General features: G+C 40.5%; 1 protein-coding gene across 1 annotated transcript; it reads left to right on the forward strand.

The window, feature by feature from the left end:
• The first annotated feature begins 579 nt into the window (after window positions 1-579).
• Window positions 580-20,105, forward strand: LOC100558055 (very-long-chain 3-oxoacyl-CoA reductase). Its single transcript, XM_008105623.3, has 11 exons — window positions 580-865; window positions 9,273-9,319; window positions 10,645-10,720; window positions 12,208-12,318; window positions 13,034-13,098; window positions 15,346-15,390; window positions 15,945-15,979; window positions 16,883-16,964; window positions 17,385-17,450; window positions 18,481-18,630; window positions 19,778-20,105. The coding sequence occupies exons 1-11, from the start codon at window positions 694-696 to the stop codon at window positions 19,880-19,882; spliced, it is 954 nt and encodes a 317-aa protein (XP_008103830.2). The 5' UTR covers window positions 580-693; the 3' UTR covers window positions 19,883-20,105.
• The last annotated feature ends 1,856 nt before the right edge of the window (window positions 20,106-21,961 follow it).

Here is a 21,961-nt window from a genome sequence, read left to right on the forward strand (position 1 = left end):
TCCAGCAGACAAGAGTTGTTTCTCCCACCCTGGACATTATTCTACAGATATGTAAACCCCACTTGCCTAGTTTCCAACAGACCTCACAACCTCTGAGGATGCCTGCCATAGATGCAGGCGAAACTTCAGGAAAGAATGCTGCTGGAACATGGCTATACAGCCCAGAAAACTCACAGCAGCCAATTTTTAAACACCCTTGTATTAATCCCATGCAGTTGTAAAATATTAATCATGCTATAGATGTGAACAATAAACTTATACTAATTTTTTAAAATACATATCCATAGATCTCAAAAAAAAATACATCAAATAAACAGGTCACCGCCTCATCATTCAAGTTGGGGCGCCTCCTCCCCGCCCGAGGAAGTGGCGCCATCTCTTTCCACGCTTTTGAGTCTGAAGAGGAGCAGAAGCACCTGGTTCTTCAAGGCACCCGCTCAAAAGGGCGCCACCCAATCAGACAGCGCTGTGTTCCTGAGCGACGGCTGTGTCCACCAATAGAAACTTCTCCGAAGATAAACAAAGGCACGTGGAGGAGACCGTGGGGAAAGTATAGGAGGGCAGCGGCAATAGTCCAATGGAAAGCGCGCGCGCTGGTTAAAGCTGTGCGGTGCGGGTTCGTCTGTAGGATTGGTATATAAAGAACGGCAACGGGGTTATTGCTGCTGTTGTTGTAGTTGCTGCTTGTGCGCCATGGAGGCTGCGGACGCATCCTGGGGTCCATGGACGAGCCGTTTCTTTTGGTTGGGGGTGGCGGTCGTCGCCTTCTGGGTCTTCCTGCTGCTCCGCTACGTGCGGTACATCTTCCGCCTATGGATCAAAGGGAACCCGGGGGCGGTGGGCCCACACCTGGGCGCCTGGGCAGGTGAGTCGCGCTCTCGCTCTCCCACCCCCTTGGCCTTTCCCCCTTTGCTGGCATTTGCGGAAGCCCAGAAAAGTTGGCTCTTCCCCAGAAAGGGCCTTCTCCCCTCCATCGACGGGTTTGCACGAGAGATCCTGTTAATGCAGGCATGAGCAAACCTCAGAGCCTCCAGTGTTTTGGGCTTCAGCCCAAATGTCCAACTTACAAATGACTCATAGTTAAGAACAGGGGTGAGACAGCAGGAAGTGAGAGAAACCAGCCCCTGAGAAGGGAATTCACTCCTGAAAGAGTTATCATGGGGAAAGGGTGTCTCTACTGAAGCTTTATCTCCAATCCTTATTTCCACAACAAGCCACATTTTTCAAAATCCAATTATCATAGAGACAGAAAGTGATGTGAAATCTTCTGAACAGGGACACAGATAGCAAAACAATCACCACAGCAGTGTTAATCCTTCTCTATTCTAGCCAAAGCTTTAAAATATGTATTTTGGCTGGAGTTACACTTAAAAATGTACCTGTTACAACTTACAAGTAAATTCAAATTGAGAACAAACCTACAGAATCTATCTTGTTTGTAACTTGGTCACTGCCTGTACTTTATTTAGTTGTGAGTTACTCAGTAACGAGTCACTACTCTAACATGAAGTTCATTAAGTATCACAGGAGGTCACTTAAAAGCACATGTTGAATCCAATATGAATATTATCAAGGAGAAGCACACTGAAATCAACACAACTTAAGTTTGTAGTGACTATCTAAATCCCATCTATTTCAATGTAGTTGTTCTGAACTGGACTCACACTGAATTTAGGCCACTGAAGAACAGAAAGAAAGACTGCCCACAAATGTCAGAAACGTGCACTATGACTGACTCTCAATATGTGAAAGAGGGATGGAAAGTCTTACTAACTAAAAGGAGTTTTATTTAGGGATCTCTTAGCCCTGAAAGGTTTTATTCTGCCAATGAAAACAGATCTGGAGGAACTAGAAGCATCCAAACCATCAAGCCATCAAGATACTTAACTGGGAAAAAAAACCTACCTCCCTCCCTCTCCCCCTCCCCCTTTCTCATGCTTAAACACACATCATGCTGATATATAAAGACTAAAATAAGGGTGTCCATTATTAATTAATGCTTAGAAAAATATACCATCTTCTAATACTGACATTTGTCTTTGCATCCCACTATACATTTCTCAGATATATTTAGATATCTGAAAGTCTAACGATCTTAAAATGATGATTAAATGTCTGTTGGCATTATGACTGCAACATTTTGCATAATTTTTGTACTAATATTAATAATGCATAATGGGATGCAGATATATTTGTCTCTGCATTCCATTATGCATTACTTGATATATTCTGATATCTGAAAGTCTAACCATCTTAAATTGATGATTAAATACCTGTTGACATTATGACAACATCCACCTAATTTTTGAACTAAAGCTAGCAACGCATTACAGCATGCAAAGACATTTGTTTTCTGCATCTCAATATGCATCACTTGATCTTCACATATTTAAAAGTCTAACAATCTGAATTCACCGGCTAAATGAATGCCAACCATCTAGCTGCAGCCTCTGGCCTAAATAGGGGATTAAAGGAGAAGTCCAATAGTTTTATACCTGATAAAGAGTTCTAGAATACCCAAAAGCTTACAGATTTTGCTTAATCCCATATAGCTCTGTTTAGACATATAACAAGTTATCTAATCTGAAAAAACAGATTGCAGCTGCTGTTGTGTCTTCCAGTGGTTTTTGATTTATGGAAACCCTAAGATCAACTTATCAGTGTTTTCCTGGCAAGATTTGTTCACAGGGCGGAGGGATTGGCTTCACCTCCTTTTGGGGCTGAGAGAGTATCACTTGCCAAGGGTCACCTAGTGGGTTTCCTTGATCAAGTGGGGATTTGAATCCCGATCTCAGAAGTCATAATTCAATGCTCAAAAAGCACTATGGAGATAAATATGTTTATATTCTTTCAGTCAATTTACAATGGACTATCAAATCCTACTTCAGAATGGAATTTCAAGTGCTGCTGCCATTGATTAGAAACACAGCACATTAAACAAATTATGTCTACTTCACTGTCTAGAACAGGCATCCACAACTCCTAACAGCCTTACGCTGGTGTGTAAGTTTTGGTGCACAGTGGGAGGGATAGCTAATACTCCAGAAGATAGGAGAAGAATTCAAAACGATTTTAACGATTTTTAGCGAGTTGGGCTGAAACTAAGAAAATGAACTTCAACAGGGACAAATGCAAGATACTCTCCACTTAGGCAGAAAAAATGAAATGCAAAGATACAGAATGGGGGACGCCTGGCTGGACAGCAGTACGTGTGAAAAAGATCTTGGAGTCCTTCTGGACAACAAGTTAAACATGAGTCAACAATGTGATGCGGCGGCTAAAAAAGCCGCAGGGAAAAAAGATCCAGGGAAGTCATGCTATTCCTCTATCCTGCCTTGTTCAGACCACACCTGGAATCATACTGTGTCCAGTTCTGGGCACCACAATTGAAGGGAGATGTTGACAAGCTGGAATGTGTCCAGAGGAGGGCGACTAAAATGATCAAGGGTCTGGAGAACAAGCCCTATGAGGAATGGCTGAAAGAGCTGGGCATGTTTAGCCTGCAGAAGAGAAGGATGAGAGGTATCATCATGGCCATGTATAAATATGTGAGGGGAAGTCATAGGGAGGAGGGAGCAAGCTTTTTTTCCTGCTGCCCTGCAGACTAGGTCGCGGAACAATGGCTTTAAACTACAGGAAAGGAGATTCCACCTGAACATTAGGAAGAATTTCCTTACTTTGCGAACTGTTCGGCAGTCTCTGCCCTGGAGTGTGGTGGAGGCTCCTTCTTTGGAGGCTTTTAAGCAGAGGGTGGATGGCCATCTGTCGGGGGTGCTTTGAATGCGATTTCCTGCTTCATGACAGGGGATTGGACTGGATGGCCCACAAGGTCTCTTCCAACTCTAGGATTCTATGATTCTATGATTGCTAGTTTGTAACTCTCTGTTATTCCCTTTTTGCTTGTCATTGTTACGTGTGAGGTTCTGGATGTACACATAGAATCATGTCCAGTGACAAAGACATAATTTGTTTTGTTATGATGAGATTCTGAGTCATGATAGCAACAGTCTACACTCTGGGTTGCCGTGAGTTTTCCGGGCTGTGTGACCATGTTCCAGAAGCGTTCTCTCCTGATGTTTCACCTACATCTAAGGCAGGCATCCTCAGAGGTTGTGAGGTCCGTTGGAAACCGGGCAAGTGGGGTTTATATGTCTGTGAATGTCCAGGTAGGAGAAATAACTTCTGTCTGCCTGAGGCAAGTGTGAATGTTGCAATTGGCCACTTTGATTAGCACTGAATGGCTTTGCAGCTTCAAAGCCTGGGTGCTTCTTGCCTAGGGGAATCCTTTGTTGGGAAGTGTTAGTTGGCCCTGATTGTTTCCTGTCTGGAATTCTCCTGTTTTCTGAGTGTTGTTCTTTATTTACTGTCCTGATTTTAGAGGGTTTTTTTTAAATACTGGTAACCAGATGTTCATTTCCATGGTTTCCCCTTTCTTTTGAAATGGTCCACATGCTTGTGGATTTCAATGGCTTCTCTGTGTTACCTGGCATAGTGGTTGTTAGAGTGGTCCAGCATTTCTGTGTTCCCTCACCCTGGACATTCCACAGACATATAAATCCCACTTGCCTCATTTCCAGAGGTTTCTCAAAACCTCTGAGGATGCCTGCCATAGATGTGGGTAAAATGTCAGGAGAGAACACTTCTGGAACATGTACATGTCGAGGCACTGCCATCTTAATGTACATGTCGAGGCACTGCCATCTTCATCTGTGACTAAGGACCTAGTACCAACCTTTGAAGCTCTGGGGCTCTCACTACTCAAGACTCGCCCTACTCATCGGGCCAGCCACACTTTGGACCTGATTTTTAATATCGGAGTACAAACATCTCTATCTGCGGTAATTGATGTTCCCTGGTCTGATCACGCTGTCCTGAAGGCCCGGATTGAGATTCCATCTCCTCCTCCCCATCCTGCCACACCAATCTTTGCTCGGTCCAGGAGACTCATGGAACCTGCTAGGTTCTTGAATGCCCTTAAGGGCCTGGGAACTGCGTGCGTCACTCTCAATGAGCTAGTCAACACCTGGAACGTCAGTTTGTTGGCTGCCTTGGATGAGATTGCCCCAAGACGCCTCCTTCGCCCTCACCGGAATCGCTCCCCCTGGTACACTAATGAGCTACGGACGATGAAGCAAGCACGAAAGCGGCTGGAACATCGGTGACGACGGAAACCCAACGAGGTGTCACTGTCCGCTTTCAAGGCTTTTCGCAGGTCCTACGAATCAGCCGTCAAGGATGCTAAAAAATCTTACAATTCCTCCTTAATAGCCTCTGTTAGATCGCACCCAGCTCAAGTATTCAAAATCGTTCATGCTTTGACCAGTCCGGCTCCCTTAGTCCAAAACCCAGCAACCACGGCTCTTACAGCAGAGGCATTCCAGAAGTTTTTCACTGATAAAATCACCGTGCTTCGGCAGAAACTGCTCCCTACAGTTGATACCTTAAGTGAGCTTGAGACTTTGTGGCCGCTTAGTGGGCCTATCTTTGACCGATTTACTCCGCTTGACAAGGAAGATGTTGCTAGAATCCTAGTTGCTGCAAAACCAACCACCTGTTCCCTTGATCCGTGTCCCTCCTGGCTGGTGAAGAGCTGCCTGGAAGGTCTACTCGATCCGTTGAGTAATATTATCAATGGCTCTCTTGAGTTGTCTTCCTGGACAACCTAAAAGAGGCAAGGGTTCGTCCCTTGCTAAAGAAGCCTAGCTTGGATCCCATGACCCTTGCCAACTATCGTCCTGTTTCCAACCTCCCATTCTTGGGTAAGATGATAGAGCGGGCTGTGCTGGGACAATTGCAACAATTTCTGGATGATACAGCCGGCCTGGACCCTTTCCAGTCAGGCTTCCGCCCTGGCCATGGGACGGAGACAGTCCTGGTTGCCATCACAGATGAACTTCGTCGCCAGTCTGATAGCGGCGGATCAGCGCTACTGGTACTTCTCGACCTTACCACAGCATTTGACACCGTTGACTACGATCTAATGATTCACCGTCTCGCCATGTCCGGAGTTCGCGGTCAGGCCCTCAATTGGTTCAACTCATTTCTGCGAAACCGGAGCCAATGCGTGGAGTATATGGGTCAAGTCTCTGACAGATCTCCCCTCCTATGTGGGGTACCCCAAGGTGCAATTCTCTCCCCTCTTCTCTTCAACATCTACGTTAGACCCCTTGCTACTTTGGCTCGGAGTTTTGGCCTAGACTGCTATCAATATGCAGACGACACCCAACTCCTTCTGCACTTGGAGCCTGGAGCAATGTCAATACCAGACAATTTCACCTTATGTCTGGAGGCTCTGTCGAACTGGCTACATGCTAGTAGATTGAAGGTGAACCCGGCGAAGACTGAGATTCTCTGGCAGGGCCGCTCGACTGGTCTGACCCACTTGCTACCCACCTTCGATGGTGCTGCCCTATCTCCTTCGCCTTCAGTTAAGAGCCTGGGTGTCGTTTTAGATTCGCAGCTGACAATGGAAGCTCAGGTCGCTGCTGCCAGCAAACAGGCCTTTTCCCACCTACAACAAGCGAGGCAATTGGCACCCTATCTATCTGATGAGGCTCTGGCAATAGTCATCCATGCCATGGTCACATCTAGGCTGGATTATTGCAACGCCCTGTATATTGGCCTTCCGATATCCACGACCTGGAAGCTCCGTATTGTTCAGAATGCGGCAGCCAGGCTACTCACAAGAACACCCATGAAATGCCACATAACACCAGTGCTGCAGCATCTGCATTGGCTTCCAACTGATTACCATGGTCTATATAAAATGCTAGTCCTGACTTTTAAAACTCTTTATGGCCAGGGCCCATTGTATCTTAGGGACCGTCTCTCCTTCTCCCATCATCGGAGGTCACAACGACCATCCCAACGAGACTTACTCTATGTACCGGGTCCTAGAGAAGTGCACTTGGAGAGGACCAGGCGCAGAGCTTTTTCTGTTTCTGCCCCTGCCTTATGGAATGCCTTGCCGCCCTATATGAGAGCCATGCGTGAGTTAGGGCCTTTTACCCTAGCACTCAAGACATGGCTCTTTACTAGAGCTTTTAATCTATTTTAATTTTTATCAATATTTGTATGTATGTATTTTTATCCTTTACAATTTTATCTTGTAAATCGCCTAGAGCATCGTGGATGGAGGGCGATTAATAAGTAATTAAATGATGATGATGATGATGATGATGATGATGGAACATGGTCACATAGCCCGGAAAACTCACTGCAACCCAGTGATTCCGATCATGAAAGCCTTCGACAAAACAGTCAATACTCCATTCCAAAGTAGGAACTGAGCATTGGATCATGACTTGAGAGACCAAGATTCAGTTTCTTGCTTGACCAAGGGATGCCACGAGGTGACCCTTGGCAAATCACACTCTCTCATCCTCAAAATAAAGCCAGTCCTTTCCCCTATGAACAGATCTTTCCAACAACATCCAATAATAAATTTCCTTAGCGTTTCCATATGTCAGAAAAATTTTGAGGGTACAAAAGCACCTGCATTCTATTTTTTCCAGATAAGATTACTTGTTTGTATTTCTAAAAAGAGCACAATAGCCTGTGAGATTAAACAAAATTCTCATTGGGAAAAGCTTTTAATAGGAAAAAGCAAAATGCCATAAATGTATACAAACATTGGGTTTTCTAGAATTCTTTTTCAGATCTCTAACTAGGGGATTAAAGTAGAAGTTTGATAATTAGGGCAGATGTTGCAGCCAGAAAGTTGGCATTTGTTTAGTCATCAAATAGAGGCTTTCCAGTATGAGAATGCACCAAATAATGCATAATGGAATGCGGAGACAAATGTCTGTACATCCCATTATGCATTATTAGCATTGGTTCAAGAATTAGATTGTTGCAGCAACAAGGCCTGCAATTATTTAGTTACCAAATGGAGTTCAAAGTATATAATTACAGTTTATATGGCAGTGTAAAGGGGGCCTCAGATATCAGAATACACCAAGAAATGCATAATGAGATGCAGAGATAAATTATGCATCCCATTATGTGTTACTAATGTCAGTACAAAAATTATGACAGATGTTTCAGTCACAATGTCAACAGTTATTTAATCAGCGAATTAAGATTGTTAGACATTCAGAGATCTAAATACACCAAGTATTGCATAATGTGAGGTGAAGAGAAATGTGTCTCTTTGTATTACAAGATGATACCTTTTTACTTAGCATTAATTAATCACTGATACAACTATTCTAGTCTTTATATATCAGCATGATATGAATGTATGCTGGGGTGGGGAATGTTGTTCTGGTAAGTATATTCGCGTTTTGGATGGTTTAGTTCTGGGTTATCACCATGTTGCTCACAGATTCCTTGAAAGTCTATGTTGATACCAGCAGAATGAAATATTTCAGAGCTAACATGTCCCTAAATGAGCTTCCATTTAGTTAATACTTTACAACTTTATTTTGAGAGAAAGGGAGAGGGAGAGACAATGAGGCAAGGGTTTGAATTCCAACTCAGACACAGGAGCCCCCATACAAGTCACACACTCTTCGTTACAGGGGAAGACAGTGGCAAACCCCCTCTGAACCAATACAAAAGCGATTCCATGATAGCTTTAGGTTTGACCTAAATCAGAAATTACTTCAAGACACACAATAATAAACAATAGTTGAACTGTAGGGGAGTTTTTAACTCTTTTGTAAAGGAGTTGCTTTCTGGTTTGACTTAGTTGTGTAAACTTGTGCATCTTCTTTCAAGTCAACTATATTTAGTTATTGGAAATGCTTTTTTTCGTGTCAGGAGCAACCGGAGTTGCTTCTGGAGTGAGAGAATTGGCCGTCTGCAAGGATGTTGCCCAGGGGACGCCTGGATGTTTTTGATGATTTACCATCCTTGTGGGAGGCTTCTCTCATGTCCCTACATAGAGCTGGAGCTGATGGAGGGAGCTCATCTGCACTGTCCCCGGGTGGGATTCGAACCTGGCAGCCTTCAGGTCAGCAACCCAATCTTCAATCACAAGGCTTTTATCCCCTAGGCCATCGGAGGTTCCATTGGAAATGCTGAGAGATTTATTGTGCATGAAATTAGTACAGTGTATTTGTAAGCTCTATTTATTGGTTGAACATTTAATAGGCTAAACTAAATCATAATCAACAGAAAACATGGGGAGGAACCACGTCCTATTTTTCTTCTAAAAAACTACTTTTAGAAAGTCAAGTCATTGTGTCAAACTTATAAAGCCTTCATACACAATATGAAATCTTACTGTACTCTAACTCCTCTCTTCTTTTTTCCTTGGCTTTCTATAGTTGTAACAGGAGCTACTGATGGAGTTGGAAAAGCCTTTGCAGAAGAGGTAAGGTATCATTTCTTCTTCATTGTCTCTGTGAAGCACACAAATGGGTATCCATCACCTGTGCACAGCACCATTTGAAACCCTATAGAGTTTTTTTGAGACATTTTATTGGTCACTCCACCTACTCTCCATGTGCCATATATGGGCAGTTCCTGCCTGATTACCCCTACCTTTTCGTTGGCTACAGCAGCAACACCTAGGAACTTTTTTGAGTATTTGGTACTTTTGGTTTTGATGCTCTTTGTTAGATTGTTCTCTGCTTTTCCATACTGCTTGGCCTCTTTTTCACCATGTGGCACTTAGACACCTTGGACTGTTTGACTACTCTGTCTTTCTGGCTCCCCAGACTCAGCTTGTTTCCTAGTGGCTTTAGTGAAATGATCCATGACAAAAATGGCCACACTAAATGCCTCCTCTGTGCAGTCGAATTGCATGTGATTCGGGCATGCTGGCCTGATCTACTGACATCTATCTCTTCAATATAATCAACGTCTCCATTGTCACTATCCAGCATCATCGGTTCATTTGGCAATAAAGTCTTTGCAACAGTTGTCAACACTCCAAAACAAGAAAGCCTAACATCTGCCAATGAAACAACTCCACTTCCCCCAAGAAACTGTCATTTGGGTTCATTACACCATACTTTAAGTGATATCCACCAACCTTGTCCAAGAACACTCTCAGTCTAATCAACCCTTGCCTTTAATTCCTCCTTGGTGTTTCATTTCAAGAAGTAATTCTGCACATCAACACCTTCATTCATGAGATTCTTTCTGTGCTATTCTCTCAAAATGTTGGGGTTTTTCATCCCTTCCAAATGGGCACCATTTCTACCATTTGCCTGGCATATGACCTAGCTGACAAGAGCCTCATCGGAAATTAGAAGCCACTGAACAAGAGTGATGGCTACAATATCTGCCTTCCTGAAAGCCATCCCACTCCACAATGTGTGCAAGGCTGCCACATGGTTCAGGGAATTGACTTATGCAGATCTCACTCAAGGTCTCAGAGTGACACTGGATTTGAGAGAGCTGTTGTTTTCCTCTTTGTAGCCTGATGCCCTACCTCCTATGGTAGTAGCTTACTAGTATCCCATTTGTGTGATTCACAGAAACTGTGAAGCAAAGGACAGGTTGCTTACATGTAACTGTAGTTATTTGTGAAATCCATAGTTGCCCCCTTGTGTCCTGCCTCTCTTTGTTTCTTTTGGCTAATGCTTTCAGGGGTCATGAAACTGAGGATCAGACAGGAACTGTTCATATATTGGACTACTACCATAGTGCTTTGACAGACTATCTTGAATCTCTCACTATTTGTTTTTTCAGTTGGCAAAGCGTGGAATGAAGGTGGTTCTTATCAGCAGATCTCAGGAAAAACTAGATCAAGTTGCCAGTGATATAAGTGAGTATTTTTCTTCATGAATATATTCAGAAGTAAAATTAAGTGATGTAGCACTTTAAATCATGGAACGGGAAATTTCAGCCCTTTAAGATATTTTGAATGTCAGCTATCACAAGGCCTAGCCAGCATAGCCAATGATAAGGGAGTGGTAGTCTAACATCTAGAGAATTTTGTAATACATTGTACTTTAAGTCCTTACATTTTGAGATTATCTGCATGAAAGGAGATTCCACTTGAACATTAGAAAGAACTTCCTGACTGTAAGAGCTGTTCAACAGTGGAACTCACTGCCTCAGAGTGTGGTGGAGACTTCTTCTTATGAGATTTTTAAACAGAGGCTGGATGACCCTCTGTCAGGGGTGTTTGATTGTGCTTTTCAATAATGGGAGTTGGACTGGATGGCCATGTGGTCTCTTCCAACTCTATTATTCTTGTTGGTCTTCTCATCTCCATACAACAATGCATGGCTGGATGATTTATTTGAAACTTGGGGAATGTGTTTAAACTTTACACTATGCATACTTTACACTATGCAAACTTTACACTACACATAACACATAACTTTACACTACACATAACACTATGCATACTTTACACTATGCAAACTTTACACTACACATAACGTTTCTACCATATGCTCAGCTGGAATTGTTCCTTACAGAGAAAAAAAATGGAGTTTGTGAGACAATTAATAGTTTTAGAGAACACTTGTGAAGCACCGTAGTGAGACACTTTGGACAAGTGTCTCACTTTGACAAGCATCAATCCGCAAAAAGAAGAATTATTTCACATACTACGGTGCTTCACAAATGTTCTCTAAAACTATTAATTGTCTCACAAACTCCATTTTTTTTCTCTGTAAGGAACAATTCCAGCTGAGCATATGGTAGAAATGTTATGTGGCCCTCTGCACTGGTTTGGATGGGAAACTAAACCAGAACTGGGAACTCATGACAGCCTGCTTAACACTCTTCCAACCAAGAGATAACACCACTGCCATTATTCTTGCAATGTTTGCATGTTAGTACTTTTGTACTCCTTGTTTGGGTACTAATTAACATATGGGAAGTACCTTGCTGAAGGGAAGAATATGCCTTTTCTTGCCACAGCCATTTATCAAAATTTCAGCATTTGATGTGGGGGTGAGTAGCAGTTGAGGGACCTCTGCAAGATAATAGAAATATCCTACCGTTAAGCAAGTCTACTGTTTTGCTCTGCCTTCCACCTCAGTAATAAAGGGAAATTCAAATGCTGTTGCTTCAACATTTTATTAACCAAAGGTTGATGACTGTCTGAATCCAAAGATTGGGAAAATGTAACATTTCAGAATAATGTTTATATAATAAAAGTGCATATACTACAGAGGAGCATTATTTTTCTTGCTGGAATGTTTCAGTTTGTTGCTTTAGTTGTTTCTTCTTGATTGAAATACTATTAAGATAAAGTACCACATGTTTGCTTATACTCTGTGTTGTGCTTCATTTCAGGAGACAAATTCATGGTGGAAACAAAAACAATTGCTGCTGATTTTCAAAATCGAGAAACTATTTACAGTAACATAAAAGCAGGCCTGGAAGGCCTTGAGATTGGTATCTTAGGTTTGTATTTTTTCTATTTAAGAATCTTTATTATTTTGTTCCAAATAATATCCTGCCAAACTACTCATTTCTGTTGCATCAGCTCCTTTTGGAACAAAGTTTGAAATCTTGCAATCTAACAAAAACTTAAACCATGGAAAATATTGCACTGTTATTAAGAGCAGCTTATTCTACCCAAAAGGATCTTGTGCCCTTTATGCATTAGAAATGAGTCTGGATATCCTTACAGCAGTTATCTTGATATTTTCCTTCAGGTAGAAAGTTCAAGAGAGCCAATGCTCAAGGTGAGAAGGCAGTGCAAAGTTTAAGAAAGCCAGAAATAAGGAGATCCAGTGTGGTATAGTGATTTCAGGACTGGACCTATCTTTTCATTCCATTTGAAAAGTGTTTTCCAAAATGATGTGAATATGGTCCAAATAGATATTGTTCTAGTACTATAATGCAATTCAGTTTCAGACTTCTACTAACACTATGTTTCATCTTTTCAGCCATGCTTTATTAAATTGAGAATGACTTGTTCTGTCTTTCTATTCCATTTGAGAAATGATTTTCATAATTCAATTGCTAAAGAACTCAGGTGTAAACAGATTACAGACCTTAGAAATTAAGAAAACAAGGCTTAAAGAGCTGAGAAAATAGTTGAAGATACTATTATGCACAATTTTATTTTGGTGTGTCATACCTTAGTAGTCTTATTCAAATATGTTTGTTTCAGTAAACAACGTGGGTATTGGTTATCCTGTTCCTGACCGCTTCCTTGATGTCCCAGAGCTCGATAAAGTAAGTATTTTCCCCTTCTACATTTATTGTGTTCAAAAATATTTTTATAACTGTGTCACATTACAGAAGAATCAGGACTTAGGGCTGCTTTGCCGATCTTGGAATACAGGATTTCTTCAACTGCATATCATTCTGTTCCATATAATATTACCGATATCTTCATTATGGTAATTGCACTTTAAAAATTTTACACGAGTATTTGTGAAATGAATGATGGGTAGTTTCTAGTAAAGCATACTGAATGTAGCATTGTTGTGACTGCGCCTTCGGGGATTATGGTTGATGGGGATGGAATTTGAAGAAGAAAAAACCCTCGTGATGAGTGTTCACTGGAGGAGTTGCGCAGGAAGCGACTTAGAGAGCTATATGGGGGATCTTCTGAGGAAGATTCAGATGGGGAGATAGATGCTGAGGAACAGATGGTGGCTGGGGAAGCGGGCACTGAATGGGCACAGCCACCGGAGATGTCTGGGGATTTGGGGTCTATGGATACTTCTGAACCTGGGGTTTCTGCAGGAGCTGATCCCAATTGGGATGCTTGGAGAAGGGAGGATGGTTCTTTAAGTGTTCATGGGGCTAAGTGTGGGCAGGATGATTGGGACTCCGACGAATTGCTAGGTACTCCAAATCCACGAGCTCTAGCTGTGTAGAGCTCAGACTCTGAGTAGATTTGGGACACCTGGTGTTTGGGTGTGAGTGTTTGGTCACCCAGGAGGAAGGGGAATAAAATGGGAATGTTTGGCCACTGCACTTTGCGTGTGGCAAGGTGTTGCTGAGGCGCCATTGGGATCTCTGTGTTTCCATGAAGACTGGACTTGGACTATGATTTGAATCTGCTGTTATCACCTAGCTTGGCTCTCGCTGTGTCTTATCGTGGACCTGTTTTGGATGACTGCACCCTCTTCAGACCTTGGATCGGAATTTGACCTTGCTACTGCCTTCGCCCTGTGATTGATTACTACTATCGGCTTTTGACTCCTGGCTTGCTCTTTGGACACCGCTGTTATCTCCTGACCTGACCTTGGAATCCCGGACGACGTCTTTTCTCCATCCTTTTGGAGCCTTCGGCTTTATCCACATTGTGGAAGCAGTCTACTGCATTCTTTGTTTGTTTGTTTGTTTCCTGACCAATTTGGTGTTTTCTTTTGGGAACTGTTCCTTTGAAAACTACAGAGCCGGCTGGCAGGGCTTGGACTCAGAAAGTGCAGTTTGCACTAAGTTTGTTTAGCTTTGTTTTTACCTGCTTGTGTTGCTGAATTATATTTTTGTTTGAACTGCTCTTGAAGCACTGATAGTGAAGTGTTTCAAGGTTTTTTCTGTGTTAACATTACATTTTGGCTTATCTGCTGAATAAACTCTATTTTTGTTCGCTAATTGGCGTCTGACTCTTAACAAGCATACTGCAAATCTGAGCATACTGTCAAATTTAGACTTTTTCAATTCTGCTTAAAGTACATTGGTATCAATGTTATGGTGTGACCTGGTAATATTAGCATCACTAGGCCAGAAAGGATAGTAGGTTAGCAAGCTGATTTGTGTGTCAACTCGTGTATGTAAGTCTAGGCTAGGTTTTGATATGATCCATGGATAAATTGAGAGACATTCTGCAGAGAGGGGAAATCACCAATGCTGCTTCAGAAGTCAACTGCCTCAGGTTGTCATTGCCGTTTTCCCACCCAGGCATTCATAAAGGCCAGAAGCAGAGGCACAGGAGAGAGACTAGAAAGGAGTGATGGTTTTTCCAGGATGGATTAAGTTCTTACCTTTTAACTTTCTCCACAGAGAACAAGATGGTTTCTTTTTTGATAAGTTATTCACATTGACCTGTAGATAAGTCAACCCAGGTTTTTTGACTGTTTTTTCTGACCGGAATTTCTAGATTTATGTATAGTAAGCATCAACCATGCATTTCCTTTCTCCGTATGACTCATCACTATTATCATGGTAGACTTCCATCCCCATCGTCTCTGTTATTGGGATTCCTTCATAACCCCCAAACTAGAAAATCTCAATCTTTTCTGCTGGTAGCTAAATATAGACATGAATAGCTTATTTGATAATGGACAACTTTTTTTTGCTTAAATTGTTTCATTTCAAAACTCTTTCTATGTATAGAAACACTTAATAAAAACATTTTTTTAAAAATGAAACACTGCAGCACTCTACTCTCACACTCAGTTCAGCATGATTTTCTTTTCGTTTATATCAAGAGCTTACAGTATTCTGTTCTTCTTTTTTATTTTACAGCTAATTGACAACATGATAAACATTAATTGCATATCTGTATGTAAGGTAAGTACCATTTATGGGATAATTTTAGGAGATGGAGTAGTGTTTGTTTTTATTGATAGAAACTAACATAACTATTGTTGCAGATAGATAATTTGATTCCAAAATATTGTTAAAGTTTAGCTCTCAGTGTGGACAATTATGAGGCATTCTCAGAACAGTAACTCAACAATATTGATAACCATTGATCCATAGTATTTTTTAAAGAATTGTGACTGCAGATGGGCCTGTTATTTATGAGATACTTAAATAACTCATAACACCTATTTTAATGGATCTGGGTTCCACTGGAATCTGCTATCCTTGATGCTACTACAGTTCACTTGGAATTGTGCCCCAAGGACAGAAGGAAAACAGTCCACAACTACGTTGCCTTCTTCTGACTAATTATTAAGGAGATGCAGCCTTAAACTATACATTTTAGTTACACAGTGTTTACTTGATAAAAGTTTCATTTTAGTGACATTTATTCCCACATATGTGTCTAAGATAATAGCATTAATTATATTTCAGTGACTTTCCTCTGTCAAAATTTGCTGGTTTTTTTTCCTTCCCAGATGACACAATTGGTGCTGCCTAGCATGGTGAAAAGGTGAGTCATATATACGCTAGCCATAATTATTTATAGGGGAGAATCCTTTCTTAGAAAAAATATTACCATGACTAATCACCCGGCTTCCATGTTTTAGCAGCACTGCCTAAACATCTGTGAACCATGGTTTTGGGTACATGAATCATCTGGTGATCAAATCCTATTGCCATTTGATTCCCTTCTTTACTTACTTTCCATTTCACTGTTGTGGTAATTTCTTTTTAAAATGAAATCCAAAAGCCAATCTCTCTCATCTTGCAAATTCACCAACCTGGTATTCTGTGGGATGGCTGCAATTCCTGGGGTGTTCCTGGAATGACCTTCTCAGAGCCATTTCTGAAAATCAATCGAAGCAAAATGGGCATAGAGTAAAAGGTGTAGTCATATGATAGGTAGAAGAAAGTGTGCATACAGGCTTCCAGTGGTAATTATTTTTCTGACAATGCAGCTAGGGCATATGCTGCTCTTGTAGAAGCTTTCCACTGCTACAAAAGGTAGGTAGTTTTTCTGAAAAGGTAAAAGTGTCACTTTTGGAGTTTGTTCCTCTTCAGTAGGAAGGAGAACATTAAAACCTCTGGGTTCCATGCTTCATGAACACACAGACTTCTAGGGTGCAGGTAAACCCTGGTTCTTGCTGGTCAGAGACAGTTGAGTTTGAACCTCCAAAGAGTTTTCAAAATCCTGAAGTTTTCATTACAGTATATGGAAAGTCACCTCCAGTTGTTGTTTTCCAGGGATTTAGAGCACACTGGGCAGGAAAGACAGAAAGCCTCCACTTTGGAAGTTTTTCTGCCTGTATTGTATAGAATGGGTTTTTCTGAGAAAATCATTTGAGTCCTGTAGAAAGTTTTATTTCTGCTGTTTCTTGTGGTTTCTTTAAAAATGGTTGAAAACCTTTTTCAGATCCAAGGGAGTCATACTGAATATGTCATCTATTGCTGCAGTTTATGGGGCTCCGTTTATAACCGTTTATACAGCAACCAAGGTAGATATATAGCTTTTTGATATTTAATGTGTTGTAGTCAAGATGTGATACGGATCTCTTCCCATTGTAGTGTGTGTAGTTTTCAGCTGTGATCATCGTCCCATTCATTCTATTTAAGGCAGATGAAAATAAGAACAAAAGAATGATTATGAATGTTTTTAGCATATCAAAGTGTTTAAAAAACAGAAAACAATATAGTTCTGGAAGTTATAGAAAGTGCTCATACATAGAAACATCTGATTGGCCATGATAGCATGCCAGTGTACATGTGTACTTCTCTTTTGGTAGAGTTCTTACATTCCACCCAAAGCTGACCCGTGTAGGATGCTGGATTTATTCCTTTAAGTAATGAATATTACTATATGGGCAGTTCTGCATATACTGAATTCATAAGATGCTTCTCCTCTTGCATGTTTTTAGGCTTTTGTGAAGTACTTCAGTCACTGTATCAATGTAGAATACAAAGACAAAGGTATCATTGTGCAAGTGAGTATAACTCGTACTGGAATCATGTATTGTGGTGTCATTAAATTGGTAACATAGATTGCAATAACTTTAAATATACCAGCTTACTCTTGTTATCATTCCTAAATCAATTTTGGGGGCAGCCAGATATAAACAGGGTGTTTTCATTTCTCATGGCCTTTTCATGGAAAGTCTAATAATCATAATCACCATCATCATAATTTGATTTGTCTCTCCTCGTGGCTCGAGGTGAGGTACATCATAGTTAAAACACAGATAAAGCACAAGGATATTAAATACACAGAACTAAAATTAAAACACCAATACTAATAAAATATAAATTTTCAAATTCATAGTTAGAATTGAGTGGGTAAGCCTGTGAAAAAAGATAGGTCATCATTCGTGTTTTAGATTCTGACAGCTCATTTAACTATTGAATGTTATAGAAGATTGGCTTTTAAAAATATAGAATTTAGAGAGGATTTTTCAAATTGCCAACATTGCAGAGGCTTTGGTTTCTGCTGCCACTAAAAATATGGATTCGAACTCGCCTCCTCTAGTAGTGCTGGCACTAATGTTTTATTCAGGAGCCTCTTCTATGTTAAAATATTGAGAGAGAGACATGAGACACATTATGTGAGGAAACAAGTTAAAACCTGGCAGGTCTTCGGTGAGTGACAGAAATGCAGTTTAACATCTTATCACGACACAGTTAGAAGTGAAGCAGCCGAATTATGATTAAGGGATTGGTGCAATGCGTTATCTGTGTGGGGGTTTCTTGTTTTCATATGTTTAAGGGGTTTTAATGTGTATTTATATGTTTATTGATTTTGGTGATTTTATATGGTTTTATTCATTTATGTATAATGAGGCATTGAATTTTTGCCTAGACATATGATATATGCCACTCTGAGTCCCCCACAGGGTGAGAAGAGTGGGATAGAAATGAAGTAAATAATAAACAAATAAAGTCTAGTCATCTACAGTGAAATCTGTTTCCAGGTATGATAGTATTTACCACAATCTTTATTTCTTTTATTATTATTTTCAGAATTTTGTGCCGGATTTGATTTTTACAAAAATGGCTAACATTCCTAGACCAAACATGTTTAGACCTATGCCTGAACGCTTTGTAAAATATGCCATCAACACAGTTGGCCTTGTGTCTGAAACTGCTGGATATCCATTTCATGAATTTTTGGTATGTTTTTTTTTAAGTTGATTGCTATTATTATATACTAGCTTGGGTGCCCAGCGTTGTCTGAGTTATTTGAAAAAGTCAATTTTTAATTGCACTAAATGCCTACGGTTGTGGGTGAACTACAATTCACATCATGCCAGGTTAACAAAAAACTTCATCAGTACTTAAAGTTTGTTATGTTGGGTAAGTTTGCTCTAGATACATCATCGGTGGGGTTCGGTGTGCTCTCTGGCTCTAAGGTAAACTACAAGTCCCAATTCCATCTTTGGTGGAGTTCAGAGTGCTCATTGATTGCAGGTGAACTATACATCACAGTACCTACAACTCCTATAAATCATGGTGAATTCTCCCCAAATCTCTCTAGTATGTTCAGTTGCTGATCAATTCCTCTGTTAGCTGTTTACCATAAAAAAGAATAGGAAAGGGTTAAGGGAGAAGCAGTGGGTGGGGGTCATGCAAATTCCACACCAATTGAGAGGGTAAGAAACACTGGGATGTCTGTGCTGGAGGAAAAACAGAAAATCTAGGATGAAAAGCCTTCACTTGGGTGGTGGGCATTATAGTGTTTGTGGAGTACATTGGCAGAGCTCTTGGACATGTTCACAGCACTCGCTATAACATGCAATGTCATTGGAGGGATGGCCTTTGGTATCTCCTGAGTAGTGGGAGCTATAGCTATTTGTAGAGGCAGGAGTTTGTCTGTGTAAGTGGGCACCCCAGTCACACACACATACATGTTTTCACTTTTATTATGTGTATAGAATATATGATGAAAATGTGGATCTGTATAATCTTTCTGAATTGTAACAGTAGTTAGCAGTCTGTAAACATCTAGAAGAGTGACCTGGAAAGCACTGCTTACTTGGACTTGTATGCATTCCTCCAGACAATATACCTCTTTATGTCATTTTGAGGAACACATAGGGGAAGATACAATTATAGTCTTGTTCGGTATCAAGTGTGTGTAAATAAAAGTGGTGGCCAAAATATTATATCATTACTATTAGTGGGGAGCAAATACTTTTCCTACATGGCAGGGGGTTGGGCTAGATTGCCCGTGTGGTCTCTTCCAGCCTCGTGATTCTATGATAGCTATGTCAGTCTTTAGATGTTGGATCATGAGTCTCTTTCTCCCCACCATTTTTAGGTCTGGCTGTTACAGATTATGCCAAAGTGGATGACTGATGAGGTGACAACAAGACTACTCATGTATGCAAAAAATAATCTGCTCAAGAAACGAAAGGAAAACTAGTAATTTCATCTTGATAAATTTCTCAGCATTTTGTATCTGCATTCAAGAACTGAATACTTTGTCATCTCTTAAATTCTTTTGGACCTGAGATTGGCATGACTGAAGAAAATTCTGGGGGGCACAGGAAAAGCAGTGGCCTACTTGTATGCCTTTATGCTCTGCACAGTGGTTTTGTACTATATGTTAGAAGATATTTGAACAATAAAGTTGAAATATAGCACTATTAGAATTTGGAACAAAATACTGCTATTGGAGTTGGGTTAGTCAGTACAGCATTTTCTTAACTAAATATATATTTTCACTCCTTTTGTGCATTACAAAAGATACACACTGAATTTGGACAAACATCTTTCCCTCTATGATATCCATTACACTTTTTAGTTAATCAAGAGGAGGAAAGAAAGTGATCAGAATCCAGATATACTGGTGTTAAGTGGAGGTGAGCGAGGGTGATATTGTGGTTTTCGTACAATTAACTTTTCAGATATTATTTGCAGATACAGCTACTGCTCCACAACTTCAGACCTGTCAATATGAAATCGTGCCTTTATATGTGGCATAGGCAAGAGGTTCTAGTGATGTTTACATTGATTTTATGTGTTAAGTATAGGTTATTCCTTTTTGTAAAAAGAGACCTTATGGGCCAGCGAAGGTGGGCATTTATATCTGTCTTCCAACATATTATTGCTCAAGATATATTACCCAACACCAATTTAGTACTTTTAAACTGAGTTTTCACGTTCAATAGAGTATGGAAAGTGGGTGGGGAGGAAAGATCTTTAAAAAGCTAGAAAGGGGGGGCGGAAATAATTCTATGAGTTGAAAAAAAATCCAAAATGAATAAAGAAAGAAAAAAAGATCTGAAAATGTACCAAAAAATGATATAATGATAATAACATATCTATATACAGTAGAGTCTCACTTATCCAAGCCTTGCTTGTCCAAGCCTCTGGATAATCCAAGCCATTTTTCTAGTCAATGTTTTCAATATATTGTGATATTTTGGTGCTAAATTCGTAAATACAGTAATTACAACATAACATTACTGCATATTGAACTACTTTTTCTGTCAAATTTGTTGTATAACATGAAGTTTTGGTGCTTAATTTGTAAAATCATAACCCAATTTGATGTTTAATAGCCTTTTCCTCAATCCCTCCTTATTATCCGAGATATTCGCTTATCCAAGCTTCTGCCAGCCTGTTTAGCTTGGATAAGTGAGACTCTACTGTATATAAAAGAGTGATGGAATCCCGGCACCAGACAAAACAACAAAACTACAGGGCCCCCAACCTTGAAATTTGACAACACAACCCATCATCCACGCCTCTAGGTTGATACAACAAAAAGAAAAGAAAAATAAAGTCCTAATTAGAGAGAGAGAGCAATAATGGTTTTTATCCAAATGCTGCCAGTTTAGAGGGCTAATCTCTGCCCACTTGGTCTCCTAGCAACCGGCTCAGCCAAAGGACAACCAGGGTTCAGTTAAGGGACAGGCAGATTTAGGCCTCTCTTAGGCCTCTTCCACAGATTATCTAATTTGCACTGGATTATATGGCAGTGCAGACTCAAGGCCCTTCCACACAGCTATATAACCCATTTATAATCTTATATTATCTGCTTTGCACTGGATTATCTTGACTCCACACTACCATATAATCCACTTCAGTGTGCATTTTATACAGCTGTGAAGAAGGCGCCTCATATAATCCAGTTCTAAGCAGATAATATAAGATTATCAATATACAGTAGAGTCTCACTTATCCAACATAAACAGGCCGGCAGGATAAGTGAATGTGTTGGATAATAAGAAGGGATTCAGGAAAAGCCTATTAAACATCAAATTAGGTAATTGTTATACAAATGAAGCACCAAAACATCATATTATACAACAAATTGGACAGAAAAAGTAGTTCCATGCGCAGTAATGCTATGTAGTAATTACAGTAGAGTCTCACTTATCCAACACTCGCTTATCCAACATTCTGGATTATCCAACGCATTTTTGTAGTCAATGTTTTCAATATATCGTGATATTTTGGTGCTAAACTCATAAATACAGTAATTACTACATAGCAT

Source organism: Anolis carolinensis, chromosome 1 (genome assembly GCF_035594765.1).
Source record: "Anolis carolinensis isolate JA03-04 chromosome 1, rAnoCar3.1.pri, whole genome shotgun sequence".
Taxonomy (NCBI): domain Eukaryota; kingdom Metazoa; phylum Chordata; class Lepidosauria; order Squamata; family Dactyloidae; genus Anolis; species Anolis carolinensis.

Coding starts and splice junctions, on each gene's coding strand:
- LOC100558055 (XM_008105623.3), top strand. CDS start 694: ATGGAGGCTGCGGACGCATCCTGGGGTCCATGGACGAGCCGTTTCTTT. Junction 866..9,272: donor ACACCTGGGCGCCTGGGCAG/GTGAGTCGCGCT, acceptor GGCTTTCTATAG/TTGTAACAGGAGCTACTGAT. Junction 16,965..17,384: donor CCGTTTATACAGCAACCAAG/GTAGATATATAG, acceptor GCATGTTTTTAG/GCTTTTGTGAAGTACTTCAG.